This window comes from Centruroides sculpturatus, unplaced genomic scaffold, assembly GCF_000671375.1.
Source record: "Centruroides sculpturatus isolate CEXI.00-Female unplaced genomic scaffold, Cexi_2.0 scaffold1065, whole genome shotgun sequence".
In the NCBI taxonomy this organism is placed as follows: Eukaryota; Metazoa; Arthropoda; class Arachnida; order Scorpiones; family Buthidae; genus Centruroides; species Centruroides sculpturatus.
The window spans coordinates 2766-25598 of NW_019385242.1; the positions used below are offsets into that span (position 1 = coordinate 2766).

Genomic DNA, 22833 nt, shown 5'->3' on the forward strand with positions numbered 1-22833 from the left:
TTGCAGCCCAATAGCGGTATAAAGTGCTGTTGCCTTTGTTAATTTTACTTTCCTGGCTATTATGTATAACATAGGGAAAGTATGGTGATCAGTCAAAAAATGATCCCTCGAAAGATTTTTACATCTTTGGACCTGGGAACCTTGAAACGTCGAGAAATGCAAAAAAGAAAAAAATTCCGTTTTTTTCCCGTATGTACTGATGTTAGTATGTAACGTTTCTGTTCACACTCTTCGAAGCTTAACTCCTGTGTCTTTTGTCAAAAATTTCTGATATTTTGTAGGGAGAGTTGTGTATTAAAAGATTTTATACTGTTAAATTTCTGTGGTTGGAGAGAGGAAATGGGGTAATAGAGGGTGGTCACGTGTCATATCTCGAGTTGGGTTGAACATAATACATATTTTACTCGTTAACAGAGTTTACAATTTTGTATAAAACTCACCACCACTCTCAAAATTAACTATTGCCATTTTATAATAATTAAATATAGGCCCATAAGAAGTTTTTAAAATATTGCAGCAGATGACACTAAAACATTTAAAAATTTTTCCGGGAAAGTTACGGAAATTGTTGCTTTAAATTTCTTTTTGTATTGTTATAAAGTTCTGTTATCAATTCATACTTATAAAATACATATGCTCTAACTTATACACATCAGCTGCCTAATGCTCTGAAGCGTCTAAATAAAAATCTTTCCCTAACAAGTGTTGTATGAGAACCCGATTTAAACATGTTAAAACATTAATTTATACAGCTTGTTTCTTATGCCAATTATACAATATAGTGTACTTACCTTACAAAGTAAAAGCAATTTGTAAAGGCTCACATGTCTCACAGAGAATTAATAACCCAGCGTGTATTCTTTCACTTTCCTTTGTAATAAGAAAAATTCTGTATACTTTTCTACCAGAATTTGTGTGATTTAGTGCACTGTTAGCCGCCATTTTAAATTATACATGGCGTGAATCAGGAAAAATTATATAAACAATAACACGTGAATCATCACCACACTGTAGCACAAAATGGCAGATACGTATACCTGTATCGAAGAAGGTGCCCTAGTGCAACGTGAAAGCAACAGAGATGCGATTGTAACGACACAATACTTAGAATTGGCCTAAATATTAATTTTATTTATGTAAATATTTAACTTTGAAATAATATACTAAAGATTATAACGAAATGACGTGTTAAAATAAAACTCTAGCATGTTAAACAAAATATAAATTGAGTGCTCGGTGTGTTAGTTCTTCATTTCTTTTAGTTACATACTACATATATTTTAAAATGCATACTCACACCCCCCAAAACATTCGATTGTTTTCTTTACGAGGCTATATAAGTTTTATTCTATAGAATGCTAACCGGATGGTTTAGGTGTACAAAACGTTATCCTAACACTAAGAAGAATCCGGGTTTGAGATCGGGCGCTGAAAAACCCCAGAAATTTTTGGCTTGGTCATTTCTGGCTATTTCGGAAAACGACCTTCAATATGTGGTCACCCTTTTGTAGGCATGGCCAAACCAACGATGGTCTTAAAAGGGACTTTCTAAATGCCGATGGAGAGAAAAAGCTTAAAAACACTTTATAGAAAAGGTGTATTGTAACGGCAGATGTTCAAAACTACTTGTAACAATTGTACTGAAATTATCTTAATGATTTAATGAGTGTTGTTATATAACTACGTCATATTAATAATTATGTTTGTCGATTATTTAGTGCTTGATTCAGCTGGAAAACCACCAGCGGGAATGTTAAGAGGAACTCCTTGGATGCGTGGTGATTATGACCAATGTTTGAATATTGTAATCGAAAGTAATAAAAGAAGATCTAAGAAAAATTCTGGAGTAATTCGTGGGAAATATTGTTCTGTAATGTTGTACATTACGGAATTATTTGAAAAACGTGCTTACGTTTATGAAAACTTTACTATAGTGAGAATTTTCAAGGAAATGCTGGTGAGTATTTTATAGAATTAAATACAGTAATTTGAAGTTTAAGATGATTGAATAAAGCACAATAAATAAATGAAAAAATGCTTATTTCTGCATGCATTATAGGAAAACATAAAAGAACATAGTTAAAAATATTAAGTGTTGCCAAAAATACTTTTAATGCCACAATTATGTATGGGCGAGGACTTCAAAGAAATATATTTATATAGATGATCTGATGGTTAAGGCGGTTAAAGAACTAGCTCTAAACAACTGGGTTCAAATCTGGAGAGTTGCACAACGGAATGTTTTAGGGAATCCTATTTCTGGATATGTCATTCTCTGTCCCTCTCTACCCGGTTGCTCATTGTTGGCCTGAGCGGGTACCACATTGGGTATGAAAAACAATTTCGTAGTTTTCATAGGAGAGAAAGAGTTAAAAATAAAAACGAAAGCGAAATAATTTGTTGATTTTGTTTACTTGTTTATTTAATTTGATCTTATTAGCCCAATGGTACATCATTAGACTAATAATCCCGGTTGAATCTTTTCTGTTTATGAATCTTAGGCTCACCAAATTTTTTTTCTACTGAATAATGGAGGGTGAGCGAGATTGCCGATGAGGTGTCGGCGTCGGACATGACGCTGACTATCTCTAGAAAGCCCACATAAAAAAAATGAAGCTTTAATACACCTTCATGAGTTCTATAAGGAACTTTACGTTTATTTATTGTAATTATTTTAAGATAAATGGCGAACTATTCGTATTAGATTATATTACATGCAATTATATAATTTTAGGAGCCGCTCACTTTTGAACAATACGCATCTTTGTTGAATCATTGGAGACTCAACTGGAGATTTGACATTTGTATTCCAAGTACTTGCAGCGAATCTGATTTAGAAAACATTTTCACTTGGAGTAAGTTTTTATAAAATTATTATTATATTTTTATTGATATAACGATTTTTAATTAACTATCAAGGCAGTCAAAAGGGGAAAGCTGGGCATTTTCCTCTAATTCAGAAAAAACTCGGGAGCCCGCAATGGTTCCTACTCCAATAAAATTAATGCTAGTTTTATTAACAGAAAATAAAATCTTTAAGACTGTTTTTTATTAATAAAGAAACATTTCATGCATCTCATTTCTTTAGAATTCCAATACCTAAAAAGCTCTATCCCTACTATACCCCCAGCCCCAGTTAACCTCTGGACGTCCCTGTTAATTAACAGATTATAAACGAAGATAGATATATTGTCGTTATTTTCATTTATAGTGGCATCATAGGGCGCTGCGCTCATGAGTGTTACACTTATTCTTTCTTGGAATGTATAAAACTATAATTGCATGATATTGAAGGTTTAAATCTGGATGGCCGAAACGGTTAGGATTGAGATGGTGTGACATGGCAATACAATATGTCGGCGATCTATTAAGGTAAAATGCGTCCAGGAAGGACTTTATATATATGGGAAAAACCGATTTCTATTTAGGTATTAAACGCATGAAAACACCAAAAAAACTCGTAGCCTAATAGTGAGGCGCAAACTCCTAACTAATTATCAGTGTTAAGAGGCATTTTGCACTAAACTATTTGGTATTCAAAATGGTTATGGCGCCTTTTTATTGCTCTGGACCACCCAGGATCGAATCCTGAAGAGCAAATTTATGAATGGGTCCCATTTTTTACCACCTGGTCACCGATACTGCTGACTTGAGCGAACTGATTAAGGTGTGGTTTGGGACACTCATGATCAAAGGGAGAAGGAATCAAAATTGAAAAAGCAAATCTTCCTGGGTTTACCTTATAATTTCTAAAATAAATAGATAAAATATTAAGAAGAAAACTTTTTTGTTGTGGATAAGACCTTAATAAGACTTACTTTTTTCATTGTACTTAACATTGTCATATTTGTTATTAAGCGCATGTTTACAAGTGTTAAAATGTAATGCCGTAACTAGCTATTTATGTGCCGTGTGCAAAAATTTGCATTTAGGTCCCTTAATAATTAAATTTGGGATAATAATAAAACAAATATATGCATTTTGAGCCCCGCTTCCAATTGGGTCCTGTGCGGGTGCACCTGTTGCACCTGCCTGGATATGGCGGCACTGGCAAGTTGTAAAAACAATCGCAATTAACATGGCCCACAGGTAAGATCTATCACATATGTTTTACCTTAGATTTTTTCAGGCGATTGATACCTTGTTCATAAGTGTCAGTTCATATCGTGTTTTCAAACTTTATAATTTATCCTCAGACTGTCTTATTATAAATTAAATAAAATATGCATTACATAATGCGAACATAATATGTGTAAAAAGCAAATAGTGAAAATAAATCGAAGGATAATCAAAATATAATTTGTACAGTACAAGACATTAATAATTCATAACATTTTAATAAAAATTAAATAATTCAGAACAATGTTATAAGGAAAAGAAGTTCTAAGCCCAAATAGACTAAAATTTGTAAAGCAAAAGAATAATTAAAGCTTTACCACCTGGTCACCGATACTGCTGACTTGAGCGAACTGATTAAGGTGTCGTTTGGATACTCATGATCAAAGGAAGAAGGAATCAAAATTGAAAAAGCAAATATTCGTGGGTTTACCTTATAATTTCTAAAATAAATAGATAAAATATTAACGATTCTCTTCAAATTTAAGATGGCTCACTGATGGTTGAATGGATAAAACTACGGAACACTATTAATTGCTTGCGGGTACTATTCTGATCAATGAGATGAAAACATGGAGTTTTCTCAGTTTTCGTCATCCATATAATACCCCAAAAGAGATCATTTGTTTACACGAAGTCCCTTCTGGAAGCATTCCTTTATGCCAGATCGCTCATGGTGTGTGTCGCGTTATCGAACCAAATCAAATAAAAATTAATTTATTATGAAAAAATTTATATAAGTTATTTTTTGAAATTATGTCAAAGTTTTGTTACTTTTTATGAATTTGTAAGTTTTAATTTGTTTTTATAGTTTTTGGAGACATGATTCCTTCCAAGGTGTTTATGTGCAAAGAGAAAGGAGAAGAAAGAAAATTTTCTTTAGCACAATTAATCTGCATGTAAGTTTCTACTTTTACTGTTGTTATTATTACGAATGAGAAAACTTTAGATATACTTGAATATTTTCCATCCAACATACAATACGTATTATTTTTCCGTTTTAATGTAAATATCGATTCAGAATTCTTCACAATTTCATACCTGAAACTGGGAAATATCTGTAAATAATAAATAAACTTTGGGAGGAATACAGCCAGCAGTGAGGTCTGAAAACCCATTTAGTCGGAGATAACAGGCGAAAACAAAACTTTTAGATATTCCGCCCACCTGTAAATCTACCAGAGCGGTCGCAGACTGTCCAGCAACTGCGAAACAATCTAGAATTCCTAGGAATCATCCGCATCATCTTCATTTAAAGTCCACGACACCGCCAGAACTCGTACAAAATTCAGGCATTTGTAGTCCGGATTCGATTCCATTATCTCCTAGAACAGAAAATGTTTTAGAAGATAAACACTATTTTGTTAATTCATACAATTCATTATGGGAATTGTCTATAATTTTCAATCAAACGTAAGATTGAATAACTAAGAACACTTAACATTGTAAGAATGAGATTCTTTGGTGTCTTCAACTTTAAATATAATTAATAGAGAAAATACACTATGGCGATAAAATTATATTATTTTATATTATTAATGTAGTATAGAAATTATATTATATCAGATGTTATTATATATTTTATTTTACAGTGGCATATTTGGCTTTTTTATAATTATGGTTATCATCGCTACTATTATAGAATTGTTGATAAATTATAATTTTATACCCGAAAATAATAATAAAGGTAAGAATATTTAAAAATTAAACAAAAATTCTGAATAATATAATTAAAATACAGTCTAAATTTTATTAATTTATTTATAATTAATATAATCTTCAAATATTTTTTAAAGTATAGTGCGATTCATATAGAACGAAGCTTTAATAATTAGACAGATGTCATGAATTAGGAGAGAAAAAAAACACATAAATTAGATTGATTATTCGATTTATGGTGAATAGATAATTCATTAGGTTGGGCAACCCATAAACACACGAAACATACTTTTCGGGAGGATTTTCTACCGAAAACTAGCATCTATTTAAATATTAGACAAGTGAAGAAAATGCAATAAACTTTGATGCCTTTGATCAGGTGCGAACCCGCGACAAAGAACTAGTGTTTATTGGTTCTATTTATGTGATTATTTAGGGGATTATGATCTTTGTTTATCATATCGATTATGAGATACACGTTTTTCTCAGAGAATCTTAGCATCCCTTTTCTGTTTGTATGAATTTCTTTACGGTGTTTTCCTTCAGTATAGCAAATGTGCAGGTTTATTATCGTGTAATCTTTATTAAACAGTAAAGAATTCGGGTATTACATCGAGCAAATATAGTTGCTACGAGAGATGAAGAAACAAACTCTTAAACGTAGGTATAGATTCCTGGCTATATAGAAAGTCGCATTTCTGGAATTCATTTTTAGGAAGTTCAACGCCATTGAGTTTTTATACAACCCCCCAAATAAATGCAGTGGAATTCACAATTCTTTCGAAGAAAATAGAACGAATTATAGGAGCAGTTACGATGCACCAAACTCATGACCTTCATTAATGAAATCACGCTTATTATTTTCCGATACAATGAACTTTAATCTGATAATACTTTCTTTATAGAGTTGCATCTCCTGTTTTATCGCCAATACTTATGTATATCTTTCGTTCTGTGTGAATTAGCTGTGTATCATGTTCTATAAGAATTCTATAAAATTAGTCTTTAACTAATTAAGGAAATTGAATAATTGATTACTTAAATCCTTTGCTGTGTATATAGGGACTGTCCATAAATTTCGTACGCAGATATGGCTAGATGGGTATGCAGGTAATCGTTACGATGCGTAACAAAGGGACGGAGTGTTTATAAAAACGTTACATAATTCTAGGGTCATCAACTTTTGGGTAACACTGCTATTTATTATTGTTGCTAATGTGTTGTTTACTTCACTACTCTGTCATTATACATGGAACTAATATAATAATGTACGGTCTGTATATTATTCCTTACTACAATAAAGAAATCGAAGATATACTTTACGTAATTNGTCGTTACCTAACTTTCTAGTAACGGGGTGGGCGAAATCACTGAACACGTATATGGTGAAAGGTTTGCGCTTAACCAAGGTTGACCATGTGGAGATTACCGGGAATTTTTATGTATCTAATACCTAAATCGGCACCACTTTCTCATAAAAGTCATTCGTGGAAAATTTTCTATGGTGTGGTTGCCTCTATTTAAGTATTACACAGGGGAATAAAACCGAGAGAATTTCACTTTTTATAATCGATCGATTCATATAACAATTTCTATATTTTAGGAAACTTAAAAGAATACTTTTTGGCCATATCTATACGCAAATCTTATCAAATTCTTTGTTCTACCAATACTGATGAAAGAATAGCGTGTTTCAGTGGTCTAAAGTTTCTTCTTGTTTGTATAATTGTGTATGCACACTCATTAAGTTACCGATTAATGATGCCAGCGCTCGCAGGTAAGTCTCTTAATTTGCATATTTCTTAATAATATGAAATATTTGATACATTTGACATGAGAAGTTTAGATAAAAAACATCGGTAAATTTCATAGTTGGCATGTATATGAAGGCATGCTTTAAAAGAAAGCAGGTCGAATCCGACAAAAAACCTTAAATGTTAATGGACAGTCAATTAGGACAGACAACTGTCTGGCATTACTTAGTCGAAACTGGTATCTACAGGAATATACCCTCAATTTATGATAATGTATCTGTTAGAAACATAACGGCTTGCTTTTACGACAGCTTTTTAATCGTCGTAAAGTGAGCTATCGTCTTTCTAACAGACTATTCAATTGCAAATGTGGCTTAATATATCTTATTTTTTATATTTTAACAAGTGCTTTATCAGTACAGCTTGCAGGTATAATAAACTTCTATTTCTAAGTCTTTTAGAGTAAGATAGGATTGTTATGACAAAGTTGAGGTTTCTTATATAATGAAAAACCAAATCAGAATTAAACTTTGAATTATATTTATGAAATAAGTTTACTAAACTAGTAACGTTTCTCTTACTACACAAAAAATATAATCATACTGTTTGCATTGTTTAATGAGATACAGCAACACCACACATGGGTAATCTGCCAATAGTGGGTCACCTCCCGGAGGTTTTATGGAAAATTGGCTCTTTGGTAATGAGGCTACAATAATATAAATCATTTTTAACAAATTTTAAATATGAGACTAAGATTAAACAGACCAGCTGCGATAATGCCTGAAAAGCATATTCCATTTATCCCTATTTACTAACAGAATTCATGAAAACAAGAGAAGTGTAATTAGAAAATAATTTCATTTACTAGCTAAACTTAAAACTTTTAATTAATTAATCTTTAAGTTATCATATGATAATAAATTAAAGACAGCTTAAGAAATTGTATTTTTTCAATTTGCAGTGTTACACTAAAGGCTATTGCAGGAAGTAACAATTTTATTTACGTTATTTAATACAAAAATTTGAACTCAAAGTGACCATAATCATTCTGAATACACGTATTTTAAAATTAAATTTAATTGACTCTTAATACATTTTCTTAAACAAACGTGAAAATACTTACTGTATGGAAAACAATCCAATTTATAAGAAGGAAGAATTTGTAATATTAATAAATAAATAATTTGAATCTTGTATTCTGCCTACCAGTGAAAGGTGGATAAAATCACTAAATCTGGTAGTTGGTTGCATGTACGCGTCTTGCTAACAAATTTTCCACGTGAAGTTTCCCGGTGTTTATTCACCTGTCCCAATAGTTTTCCATATCAAGTGTCCTTGGCAGATCTCTATGTGCTGCATTGTCTTACGTAAAACGGACAACTCTTTCATCTTCCAAGTTGATTTAAAGGCCTCCCATTTAGTGTAATAAGATGTCATTAATATATTTAAACTAAGGGTAGATTAGTGCACTGGCTGTGAAACATAAGAACAGTACACTGTTGGGAAAATACTATTGTATTTTGTTTTCCTTCGTTACTAATGCAGCCAATAGGCATACCATATGTCATGAAATTACAGTTAAAATTATTTGAAATTCTTTACTTATTAATATATTCATTAAATAATTTTGTACATTGCAATCGATTTTTTAGAAAACACTGGACAACAATGATTTTGTTTCAGGCTCAAAATTAACATATTCTTATGTATTTTCATTTGCTTAATTCAAAAATCACTATAAAAATGTCCGATTAGCTCTTGCTTTGGAGCAGCAGTTCCCAACCAGTGGTCCGCAAGAGCTAAAATATGGTCCGCGAAAGATTTAAAACTTTTATTCATTTTAAATTATAATTTAAAATGATTGACGTAATCTAAATAATACAAAATATATGAGAGTAGTTTTATAGTAAAATTTGTAAAAAAATCTTTCATTACAAAATAGTGAATCTTCAATTATTTCAAATTTTCGTTGGCGTTTTTCGTGTAAAACTCCTGAGATCAGCATATAATAAAACTATACTCTATTATAGAATATATATTTATGCAAACATGACAGTCCTCCTTGACTCAATCAATTATGCTGAGCACAAGTGGAAAATATGTGGCGATCTAAAAGTCATCGCTGTACTCTTACGAATGAAACTGGGGTACACTGTTGCTTTTTATGTATGTGGGACAGTAGGGATAGGAAATTACATTACATTCAAGCGGACTGGCTTGCAAGAAGTCTTGACTCTACTAAGAAAAATATCGTTGCCGAGCCTCTCGTGGACCCAAAAAATGTTTTTTTTTTCACCCCTTCATATCAAGTTGGGTTTAATGAAAACTTTTGTCAAAGGTATGAACCAGAAAAGACAGGTTTTTAAGTACTTAAGAGATAAATTTCCTAGATTGAGTAATGCAAAGGTTAAGAAAGGTATTTTTGTTGGGCCACAAATTCGAAAACTTGTAAAGGATCCCGCGTTTGACCAAGTTTTGGAAGGAAAACAAAAGGAAGCTTGGGAAGCCTTAAAGGGAGTTATTCGTGGATTCTTAGGCAACACGTTAGAGACGATAACTACACTCAGTTGGTAACAATACTTCTGGAAAAACATCAACTCAGATGCAACATGTCCCTCAAAATCCATTTTCTCAATTCCCACCTAGACTTTTTCACTCCTAGTTGTGGAGCTGTCAATGATGAACATGAGGAAAGATTCCACCAGGATATTTCTGTATTAGAACAAAGATATCAGGGCCATTGAAATAAAGCATTGCTTGCGGATTATTGCTGGTCTGTGTGTAGGGATGCACCAGAACTCACTTACAAGAGGCAAGCCAAAAGAAAACAATCTCATAAAGTCACCACATGATTCTCTTCACACCGAATCACCTGCCAGGTATTCTTCTACTAATTTAGAACACAGAATGTTACTGTAATTTAAAAAAATTCAAAAGCACTTTCAATGTTGTTAGCATGTGTAATTAAAATGTATTGTTTTCTCTTATGCTGTTAAAATCACTTATTGTATACCACAGAAACTAGAGCTAATAAAAATTTTTCTTCGTCATATTCAATTTTCTCACCCCAAAATTAGTAAGATTTCACTCACGAAATAAAGGAAACCTTCAAAAATATTTTTTTTGTTGTCCAGTGTAATCAATAGCAGAAATACAGTATTTAAAATGTTTATATTTGTATTTTTTTGTTTTAATTTACATTAAATTACTGAAATTTGTATACTGCTATAAAAATATACACAAATATTTTATTTGATATTTAAAATTATTTAATTAATTTATTGTAGAAAAACCCTACGACGTTGTGGAATTGTTTGATAATACCGCTGTTGAAATAGCGTCGTTATCAATAACAATGATTGAAACTTTTTTCTTTATCAGGTACTTTATATAAAGTTTTATATTCTTTTTATAAATTTAAGGCGATTATTTTAATTATCTAATAATTTTAGAATAATTTATAACAAGATAAAAAATTGTTTATAATAAAGGATTACAACAAGAATAACCGGGTGGTAGACATGAAGAGCTGGCGGTAGGGCTGAGTTGGGGATTTTCCTCCGGAGAGGAGTAAACTTAGTGGTCCTCAGTAGATACTACTCCTAAAACTTTAGTCTGTTCTATTTATTTCATTTGTTTAAACAAAAGGAAAATGGGGGCCTTTTCAGTCAGGGCTCCGTACAAGTTGTCGATGGTCCTGGAGACAGACCGGCACAATATATCCAGGACAGGTGGCCTTAAAAAAATTTTTAGGATCTTGATCTGGGGTGTGTTTTTCTATATTAGTATTGGCCACGACGTTTACGATGTTAACAATATCGTCGTCTTTGAAGGCGACGATGTACAGTCAAATCTCGGGTTCGAACTTCTCTGTTTATGAACTTTTTTGAACGCCATATTTGCCCGGTTGCCGTACGATAACTCGGTTTCCGAACAAGCTATTCGGTAACAGCCGCCCGTAGACGGTCATTCCCTTATACTTACCGTGTTAAAAAAATGTCGACGGCCCGATCAATCAACGATCGGATTATCGATTCAGAAGTTAGTGGCGCCGAAATCGCTGGCGTCATTATACGTCACGACTCGAACCATAGTTGACGTTATTATTCAAATTATATTTCAATGCTCATGCGAGTAAGATACTATCAATATTTCAGTTTTTCGGTACGCGTGGCAATTGAATATAATTCAAATTAATTAACAAAAACCTCGTTAATTGACATTCGCGTAATATTAATGAAATTCACAAATTCGTGTTTAAAGGTTCTTAATTCAAATTAAATAAGAAAAATTTTTAATGCCTACACATGCAATTTAATATTATATTACATTGCATGTGAAGACATTTTTATGCATGAAATACAGCTTACATTGTTTCTTATAAGAAAATTTGTTTCGTTTATAGAACAAATAGCTTTTCGAACAACTTTTAGGAACGAATTAAATTCGAAAACCTAGGTTTGACTATAACAAAAAATCAATTTCTTCTGTGGCATGATTTACACGGCTACCAGCATTTAACGATTAGTTATTTATGACAATTAACAAGAGTATTGGAAAAGAAAAATTAATTTTGGAATAGCTGCAATTGAGAAGAGCATTGAAAAAAAATTTTGGAATTGCTTTTATTGAGAAAAACTTTTCTTTTGGAATTGCTCATATCATAAACAGTAAGGTTTTAATACAACCAGCCTTTAATTTACTTTTATAGACTTCGATTTTTTCTTCGTGCATTGCTAATGTTGGTGAAAGCACAGCCCTGAGGATAGTTGCTTCATTTTATTTTACTACAGTCTTCTGCATGTACCATACAGGATAAAACTGTGTTGCAGTGCTCTTTATTAATGTCATATTTGGGCTCCTTATGTCTGATAGCTAAATTCCTTCTTGTGACCTCAATATAGTCCTTCTTAATTCCTAATTCTTTATCTACCGTGTTTCCCCGGAAATAAGACAGTGTCTTATATTAATTTTTGCTCTGAAAAATGCGCTAGGTCTTATTTTCAGGGAAGACCTTATTTTTTCCAGGAAGAAGAATTCACATTTATTATTGAACAAAAAAATTCCCAAGTCGAACTTAGGCGAGAGTGACGTATATCCGGTGTGTCGAACTGTCGCCTTTTTATAGCGTCAACATCGGACTCGATGACCAATTAGTGCTTACTGAACCGTAGCACTATGCAAATGTCATGTGGCGTGATTCCCGGCCGACCAATTAGCCATCACCAGCCGTAACGTTATGCAAATCTGTGATTCCCAAGCCATAGTCTTATGCAAATCATGCTGTGTGGCGTAATTGTCTGCTGACCAATCAGCTGTACTTTCAAAAAGCCAACGGCCACTTTCAACCATCTGTCGATGACCGTTACGACTAAAAGAAACTTTGCTAGGTCTTACTTTCAGGGGGAGGTCTTATATTTCGCAATTCAGCAAAACCAGTGCTAGGTCTTATTTTCTGCGGATGTCTTATTTTCGGGGAAACACGGTACAAATCGAATTTTATATACGTCCTTTTTTTCGTCATTTTAAATCTTGTCTTTATCATTTAAAATACTCTATAAATTAGGAGCTCTTTTGAAAACTATATTAGAGTGTTTTTGTCCGACAAAAACACTCTAATATAGTTTCATGATTAGTCTAAACTTGTTTCATGATGTTCTTGATGTTTTGATTATAAGTGAACTTGGAGATTTTTGGATTCTTATTAAAAGTTTAAAGATGAGCTGGATATTTATTTAATAGTAAAGATTTTCTCTTTGTGATATCAGCCTAGAATTTCATCAACTTTCATAACCTTCTTCTTTTAAAACTGCAAAAATTCGAGCAACGGTCTCACATGCAGCAGTTATGTTTTGGCGACTTTCGACGTTCTATTTATCGTCGGGAAAGTGCGCTAACAATAATGCGTAACGTCAAATGACGTTGGCATTTCTGTTTTGAAAGGTACAAAACCGTTTTCGTCTGTTAGCACCAAATTTCGTCGTCATTAACATCGATAAACCGACATAAACTAAATTCGAAAAACGTGCCCTTGCACCAATCCAATCCACTCAATTCGAGCAGTTTCGGGAACACCCCAATTGTGATTCTTATGGTTCATACTTTGCAACATTTTTTTCGTTATTAGAAATGAAATTAATTCGAATTTTTTTTCTTTTAGTGGATTTTTAGTATTTTATAATGCATGGAAAATTGAAGGAAATTCAATTATACATTACTTATACTTCCTGATTAAAAAATACATTAGGTAAGAATAAATATTTTAAGATTTTATGTATTATTTTTGTTTGTAATTTTGTAATTTGTAATTTTTAATGTTTATTTATAATTTTAAGATTTACGGTGCCAATTTTCGGTGCTTTTGCTGCATTTCTCATTCTCCCTCAGCTTGGTGATGGGCCAGTTTGGCATTATGTCGTACGCGAAGCAGAATTTGCAGAGAAAAATTGGTGGAAATTCTTTGTTCACATTCAGAACTTTTATCAAACTTATTATACTGTAAGAAATAAAATTATTTTTCATATTTTTAAAAGTATTGTACAATATTTTCAATGTGTCTGTTCGGACCAACAGAAGATATTTTGTTTTATTTTATTTTAAATAAAAACTACTAAGAGGGTGCACTCTCTCTCTCGCGCACTTTTAAAGAAAAAGGTTTGTAGCGTTCGTCTGTCGAACGTGTTTTTTTCTATGTGCCTGATGTTGGTTGTTCTGTGTTAATTCAGGGCTACTTTTTGTGCATCCACAAATAAATTCACCAGCCATTTGCTGGAGATATTTGTTGCGTTAATTTATGGTCCACTTCGTAATTAGAAGCACAACAGTGTCGTTACCTAACTTTCTAGTAACGGGGTGGGCGAAATCACTGAACACGTATATGGTGAAAGGTTTGCGCTTAACCAAGGTTGACCATGTGGAGATTACCGGGAATTTTTATGTATCTAATACCTAAATCGGCACCACTTTCTCATAAAAGTCATTCGTGGAAAATTTTCTATGGTGTGGTTGCCTCTATTTAAGTATTACACAGGGGAATAAAACCGAGAGAATTTCACTGGGGCAGCATATTGGTGAAGACTGAACCCGTGACCATCAATGTTCAGTGATTTTATATATTCAGTTTAAAAATGGTAATATAATTGAAGTATTTTTTAATGACAATAATTTACAAATTAGCAATGAATGAATGAAATTTTCTTTAACTTTTAATATTATTATTATTATAGGAAGTTTAAATGTACTATATTAATCATATTTATATCTATTATTTAATAGTATACAGAGCATTTCTGGTTTTTACACGCATTAATGCAACTAACGATCCTTACAGTACCAATACATTTTATTCATTCCAAGTAAGTTGTATTTAATATTATGAAATATTATATAATTAACTACAATATATTGTTGATAAGTACTTATCTTATAAAACATTTTATTGCTTTTTCGTGTATATTCAAACTAGTATTATAGTTATGTGAGCTGAGTGCACCAAAGGCTTTGTTGTCAATTAAAGTACTTGTAAGAATCAGTACTTCTCTTGTAAATGATGGAGGTTCAATACACAGATTCGATTCAGATCCCCAAAATGGCAGGATTATGCCGAAAGCGGGACGAACACTACACGAGTTCTATTCCCAACGTGATCTGTTAGCCGATTTTGACGTTACAAAATGTGTTTCCGGATAAGGAAGTTGGCCATTATCGATTTTCTCGAAAGTTCGGAAACCTGAGAAATTGTCGTCAACAACCAATTAGCAACGGCTCGCACAATACTAGCGCTAATTTATGAGTAGCGAGTAGTGACATCCGTTGTTCTATGGCGTTCTTTTTCTCCCATAACCAAGAAAAAGTGAGAGCCGCACGACTCTTGATGGAGGTAGACGTTTTTGTTTGGAAATGCTATAACACATGACATGTTGCTGGAGGAAAATGTTATTAAAGTGCGCTGTGTCCACAAACAGTCCAATCGCAAAATATTCGTATTGTGTTCGATCTGCATTAGTGTTCTCAACCTTCCTACCATTCATTCATGAAGAGTATATTGCAACCCTTATAATTGCCACAAACAAAATTGATGCTGGCTACATTTCTTATAAACCTGACCACAAAAGCTGAGTATTAGAAACAGAATTCACTGTCGATTACATAACAATTCAACTGATGACTTGGAACAATCGCCTGAAATTTAACTGGTTACAATAATGCTACAATTCTTTTTAAATTTCAGTTTAGTTTGAAAATAATTACATATCAGCCTAGAATTTCATCAACTTTCATAACCTTCTTCTTTTAAAACTGCAAAAATTCGAGCAACGGTCTCACATGCAGCAGTTATGTTTTGGCGACTTTCGACGTTCTATTTATCGTCGGGAAAGTGCGCTAACAATAATGCGTAACGTCAAATGACGTTGGCATTTATGTTTTGAAAGGTACAAAACCGTTTTCGTCTGTTAGCACCAAATTTCGTCGTCATTAACATCGATAAACCGACATAAACTAAATTCGAAAAACGTGCCCTTGCACCAATCCAATCCACTCAATTCGAGCAGTTTCGGGAACACCCCAATTGTGATTCTTATGGTTCATACTTTGCAACATTTTTTTCGTTATTAGAAATGAAATTAATTCGAATTTTTTTTCTTTTAGTGGATTTTTAGTATTTTATAATGCATGGAAAATTGAAGGAAATTCAATTATACATTACTTATACTTCCTGATTAAAAAATACATTAGGTAAGAATAAATATTTTAAGATTTTATGTATTATTTTTGTTTGTAATTTTGTAATTTGTAATTTTAATACGTTTATTTATAATTTTAAGATTTACGGTGCCAATTTTCGGTGCTTTTGCTGCATTTCTCATTCTCCCTCAGCTTGGTGATGGGCCAGTTTGGCATTATGTCGTACGCGAAGCAGAATTTGCAGAGAAAAATTGGTGGAAATTCTTTGTTCACATTCAGAACTTTTATCAAACTTATTATACTGTAAGAAATAAAATTATTTTTCATATTTTTAAAAGTATTGTACAATATTTTCAATGTGTCTGTTCGGACCAACAGAAGATATTTTGTTTTATTTTATTTTAAATAAAAACTACTAAGAGGGTGCACTCTCTCTCTCGCGCACTTTTAAAGAAAAAGGTTTGTAGCGTTCGTCTGTCGAACGTGTTTTTTTCTATGTGCCTGATGTTGGTTCTGTGTTAATTCAGGGCTACTTTTTGTGCATCCACAAATAAATTCACCAGCCATTTGCTGGAGATATTTGTTGCGTTAATTTATGGTCCACTTCGTAATTAGAAGCACAACAGTGTCGTTACCTAACTTTCTAGTAACGGGGTGGGCGAAATCACTGAACACGTATATGGTGAAAGGTTTGCGCTTAACCAAGGTTGACCATGTGGAGATTACCGGGAATTTTTATGTATCTAATACCTAAATCGGCACCACTTTCTCATAAAAGTCATTCGTGGAAAATTTTCTATGGTGTGGTTGCCTCTATTTAAGTATTACACAGGGGAATAAAACCGAGAGAATTTCACTGGGGCAGCATATTGGTGAGGACTGAACCCGTGACCATCAATGTTCAGTGATTTTATATATTCAGTTTAAAAATGGTAATATAATTGAAGTATTTTTTAATGACAATAATTTACAAATTAGCAATGAATGAATGAAATTTTCTTTAACTTTTATATTATTATTATTATAGGAAGTTTAAATGTACTATATTAATCATATTTATATCTATTATTTAATAGTATACAGAGCATTTCTGGTTTTTACACGCATTAATGCAACTAACGATCCTTACAGTACCAATACATTTTATTCATTCCAAGTAAGTTGTATTTAATATTATGAAATATTATATAATTAACTACAATATATTGTTGATAAGTACTTATCTTATAAAACATTTTATTGCTTTTTCGTGTATATTCAAACTAGTATTATAGTTATGTGAGCTGAGTGCACCAAAGGCTTTGTTGTCAATTAAAGTACTTGTAAGAATCAGTACTTCTCTTGTAAATGATGGAGGTTCAATACACAGATTCGATTCAGATCCCCAAAATGGCAGGATTATGCCGAAAGCGGGACGAACACTACACGAGTTCTATTCCCAACGTGATCTGTTAGCCGATTTTGACGTTACAAAATGTGTTTCCGGATAAGGAAGTTGGCCATTATCGATTTTCTCGAAAGTTCGGAAACCTGAGAAATTGTCGTCAACAACCAATTAGCAACGGCTCGCACAATACTAGCGCTAATTTATGAGTAGCGAGTAGTGACATCCGTTGTTCTATGGCGTTCTTTTTCTCCCATAACCAAGAAAAAGTGAGAGCCGCACGACTCTTGATGGAGGTAGACGTTTTTGTTTGGAAATGCTATAACACATGACATGTTGCTGGAGGAAAATGTTATTAAAGTGCGCTGTGTCCACAAACAGTCCAATCGCAAAATATTCGTATTGTGTTCGATCTGCATTAGTGTTCTCAACCTTCCTACCATTCATTCATGAAGAGTATATTGCAACCCTTATAATTGCCACAAACAAAATTGATGCTGGCTACATTTCTTATAAACCTGACCACAAAAGCTGAGTATTAGAAACAGAATTCACTGTCGATTACATAACAATTCAACTGATGACTTGGAACAATCGCCTGAAATTTAACTGGTTACAATAATGCTACAATTCTTTTTAAATTTCAGTTTAGTTTGAAAATAATTACAAAACGATTCTTTCGTTTTTGCAATTGTAAATGCATATACAATATTTTATAAATATACAGAATATTTTTAATCTTACCTGCAAAATTTTTCCAGACAACCAAGAATTGGAATTTACGTCATGATTATTTTAACAGCAACAGGCGTTGCATCGCATGTATCAAACATTTGGCTCAAGAAACATTATTTAATGATAGGAATGTCTTTCAATATGGAGTAATATATTCGTATACTATTAATTTATGAATAATATATACGTACTAATTTTAGAAAAATTTAATGAAATAAATTAATTTTTTTTATTATTTCAGCACAATATTTAATTATACTTACAAGAATTACGATAAACCTTACTTTTCTCATCTAAGTTCTTATTGTTTCGGATTATTACTTGGCTCCCATTTTTCAAATGACAGAAAAGCTAAATTTGGAAAAGTAAGTTAACTTCATTCTTATTATTGTCTTATTATCTCTATGACAGAGAAAAATTCCCAGATCTCCGCGGCCCTGTATGCAAGTGCCTCTCGAGTTTCAGAGAACTCTTTCTTTTATAATTTGCATAACATCGTGATATTTCTGAATCACGTTTCCTATGTCAAATTTGAATTTTCGTACATTTTCAACTGATAAACAAAAATTTTGACCTATCGTACAGTAGTCCTTTATACTAGTTTTGCTTTTAAAGCTGCAAACTATTGTTCCTTGGGTGTTAACTCCATGATTTTAACGGTTTTATAACGTGAGATATTCACTCTAAAAGGTTGAAACTTTTCAGTTCTTAATATGAAAGTTTATATTTTTATTTTAACTTCCTAAGAACGGAATTTTCTTTATCACTTACAATTGTATTGTTCGGATTTCTTACATGTTTTAAGGAAAGAGTTACGTCCGAAAGTCGAGGGTTGCTTGTATTCTTACTTTTTGGAACAGCAAGAAATCCAATGGTGCAGAATTAGCATTGTATGAAGATAGAAATAACCTAAACTTTAGATCCTTGCATCTATGATGTTTTCATAGTGAATTACAGTATAAAATACTATCCTTAAAACAATTTTCGCACTTATAACAGTATATCCGAGTAGGCTTTTATCGACAAGCAAAATCAGCATTAACTTTTACAAAGTACCTAAATAACTCACTATTTTTTTAAAACCTTTCATAGAATGGAAAGCGTTTTTTATGTTTAATAAAAGCGAAAGTAAAAGTTACTATAGAGTTGTCATTTACATTGACACAGTAATGCAGTGCCAAAACAAGCTGGCACGTAGACCGGAAGGTGGCATTATGGAACTCTTCCATTTCAGACTGATAATAGAGGCGAACTCTAGCAGATTGCGGCTGAACTGCACTAGGCAGACATCCATAGCAAGGGGAAGACTCATCCCACTTCAGTTATTTGCTCTTAGCGAAACAGGACATTTGTGTTTTTAGCAATTCCAAACTTTTGAATGGTAAGTAAATTTAATTATTTTTAAAATATTAATCGTGTAGTTCTAGGTTCACTGATGATTTGTCCCGTTCTAGAGACCTAGTGGTACATGTTAATCTGTCTGATGTTCACGATTTTAGAATTTGGTGTCGGCAGAAATAAGTTAATCCAAGATGGCAATGTGTGAAATACGGACCCCAGAAAAGTTGGGTTCCATATTACCAACAAATTCAAACCACGGAATAATTTTTGTAAAAGTATGTGATAGATGAATGAAAAAATAGAAAGAAAATGAAAAAATTAGAAATAGATGCCTAGTAGTTATCACTATAGATAAGTAGATCTAGCTAAATTCTGAAGTTAGTTTGGTTATAAAGGCTGTTCTGGATAGATAAAAGTGTTCTTTCAAACTGATTTTTTTAAATTGATTTTTTTTAAATTTTTAGATGCCTAGAGTCTAACTGAACAAGCCAAAGACAAACACAAAGAGACAAACATGGAGCCAGGAAACTATGGCAGAGGCAGTGAGTATCGTAAGAGACAAGAAAATGGGGCTGAAGATAGCTGCAAAATGTTATGAAGTGCTAAAATGTACTCTGCGAACTTTCTCTTTGCAAACAGACATTCCGGAGCAATTTGAAAGCCAGTTCTTCCTGAGGATATCGAAAAAGAACTGGTGGAATATACATTGTCGATGGAGGCCATATTTTATGGACTCACAAGTCTGGATTTGAGGAGAATGGTGTTCCAGCTAGCTATGCGTCAAAACATTCCAAACCAGTTTAAAGAGGTGCTTGAAGAATGGTCTTGGCTAGATCATTTTTTGAGCCGCCATAAAGAACAGCTGTCTCTAAGAAGACCCACAGGGTCTGTCATACGCCCGCACAAAAAGCTTCATCAACGAGAGGGTTTTGCCATTTTTTGACCTCCTAGAATCAGAGTACGAGAAGCACAGATATGAGGCTGATAAAATCTGGAATGTTGACGAAACGGGGTTCAGTGTCATGCAGTTCAAAGTGCCACAGGTTATTGAGTTGAAAGGGAAGCGACAAATTGGTGCTTTGACTGCGGCAGTACGTGGATAACTGGTAATAGTGATTTGTGCTATGAATGCTGGGGGATCTTTCCTCCCTTCATTGATAATTTTTCCTCGGAAAAATATGTCTGACCAATTGATGAGAGGTGCTCCACCAGGAGCCATTGGTAGAGTCCATCCCTCAGGATTGGTTCAGGCAAATTTATTCACACAATCGTTCGAACATTTCCTAGCTAAGACGAAACCTACCGCAGCATCGTCCATTTTGCTGATTCTAGATGGGCATTATTTCCACACTAGAAATATGGATGTGATTTGAATTAGAAGGAAGAACTACGTTTCAATAATTTCTTTACCACCTCACACAGCACACAAATTACAACTGTTAGATAGAACATTCATGGGACCACTCAAGACGTTCTACAGAGAGGCAGTACATCAACACACGATTCTTGAAGTTAAACGTCTCATGCCTTACGACATCACAGGACTTTTAAAAACTGCTTATCTACAGTGCACCAATGGTTTATATACCGTGAATGGCTTCAAAGTCACTGGCATATGACCATTTAATAGACACGTTTTACAGATGATGATTTCATTGCTGCAGATCATGCTGCTATTGAGGATGCACCAACTAAAGTCATGATAATGCAAATACCAGGATCATCCTCAAACTCTGTCACTCCACAATGTCAAAGTACTCCAAGCCTTACACCAACAACTCCAACTACCAGTTTACGTCCTGGAAGTTCAGTAAGGGCATTATCTGTTTCTCCAAGTGATATTGTGTCAATTCCTCAGCAAAAAAAATCGAACAGAGGCAGGAAATCAAGCTCTTCTAACAAGACAAATTTGGAGGCGTCTATGGCAAAACCTACAGACACAAAACCACCAAACAGAGGAAAAAGTTCGAGTCGTGGCAGGGAACGTGGAAGAGGAGCAACATCGACTATTGTGCAAAAAGATCAGCCCTTAACTTCCGGTGTTAAAAGGCCAACATAAGACAAAACACCCAAGGCAATGCGACAACACGTCAGTAGCGTTTCGAGTAATGACGACTCAATTGACAACCCCTCATCTGTTGATTCTTCTTTTGACTTGCCTGACAAGGAGACACCATGATCATCATCTGCAAACAACTCATCACAAAAACAGCTTCCTGTCTGTTTTTGTGATGGGTTGTTTGAAGATGATGATCATGGTGAGGTGTGGGTGAAATGTCTAATGTGCATTGTGTGGGCACATAAAGATTGTGCTGATGCTGAAAAGGAGCATTACATTTGTGATTTTTGTAAATGATTAGCTTCTTCGTTGTACATTTATCCTTTTTTATTATTTAAGCATTTTTTAAAATAAAATACATTGGAGTAAATGATTTTGTAATTAATTAACTATTTTTGTACTTTTTTATTTATTTTTGGATACATTAAAGCATTTTTTGAAAATATATAGTGGAGTTCCATTTTACCACCCATCTTCCCAAAATCTATTTATTGACTTTTTTACAGATGTCTTCAAAATCCGTACTTATAGTTATGCTAGCGAAAAAATCCAATTAGGAACATTTATTTTAATAGTTACTAGTACTTTTCGTACAAAAAATGTAGGCGTAGTTATGATACCTTGTTTACAATTCACTATAATGAAAATGGAGTTTCATAATACCACCTTTTATATAAGAGCGTATGAAGAGTATGCTCTAATATGTGCCAGCTGTTTTTGGCACTGCACTGCTATATAATTAAAGATAATAGAGTAATGATAGGACCTTTTTGTATGAATTGACCTTCAAAAATATTTTCTTGTAAGTTCATTAGTAATGATTATTTATTATATTTCAGATTACTTGTGTCTTACTGTGGATTTTGAGTGTAGGTTTATTAGGAGTAGTATTATTTGGTATGCATGGTTATAGAAATGAATTGTCTTCGAACGAAACTATAATTTTACTTCACAAATGTGTTTCTCCGTTTGCTTGGACTGCTGGTTTGGCTTGGTTTTGTGTTGCCTGCATTACTGGAAATGGTGGTAAGTACACAATAAACGTATATACGTTGAATACGATTTTAGTTTTTATCGATGAAATATCAAGAGAGTGA

General features: G+C 33.1%; 1 protein-coding gene across 1 annotated transcript; it reads left to right on the forward strand.

Moving 5' to 3' along the window:
* The first annotated feature begins 1699 nt into the window (after positions 1 to 1699).
* LOC111636625 (nose resistant to fluoxetine protein 6-like) lies at positions 1700 to 22833 on the forward strand. Its single transcript, XM_023381908.1, has 13 exons — positions 1700 to 1957; positions 2735 to 2855; positions 4928 to 5015; positions 5709 to 5803; positions 7379 to 7552; positions 10820 to 10913; positions 13693 to 13779; positions 13868 to 14030; positions 14808 to 14887; positions 18363 to 18482; positions 18578 to 18701; positions 22576 to 22762; positions 22805 to 22833. Exons 1-13 carry the CDS (start codon positions 1700 to 1702, stop codon positions 22831 to 22833), a joined length of 1620 nt encoding a protein of 539 aa, XP_023237676.1.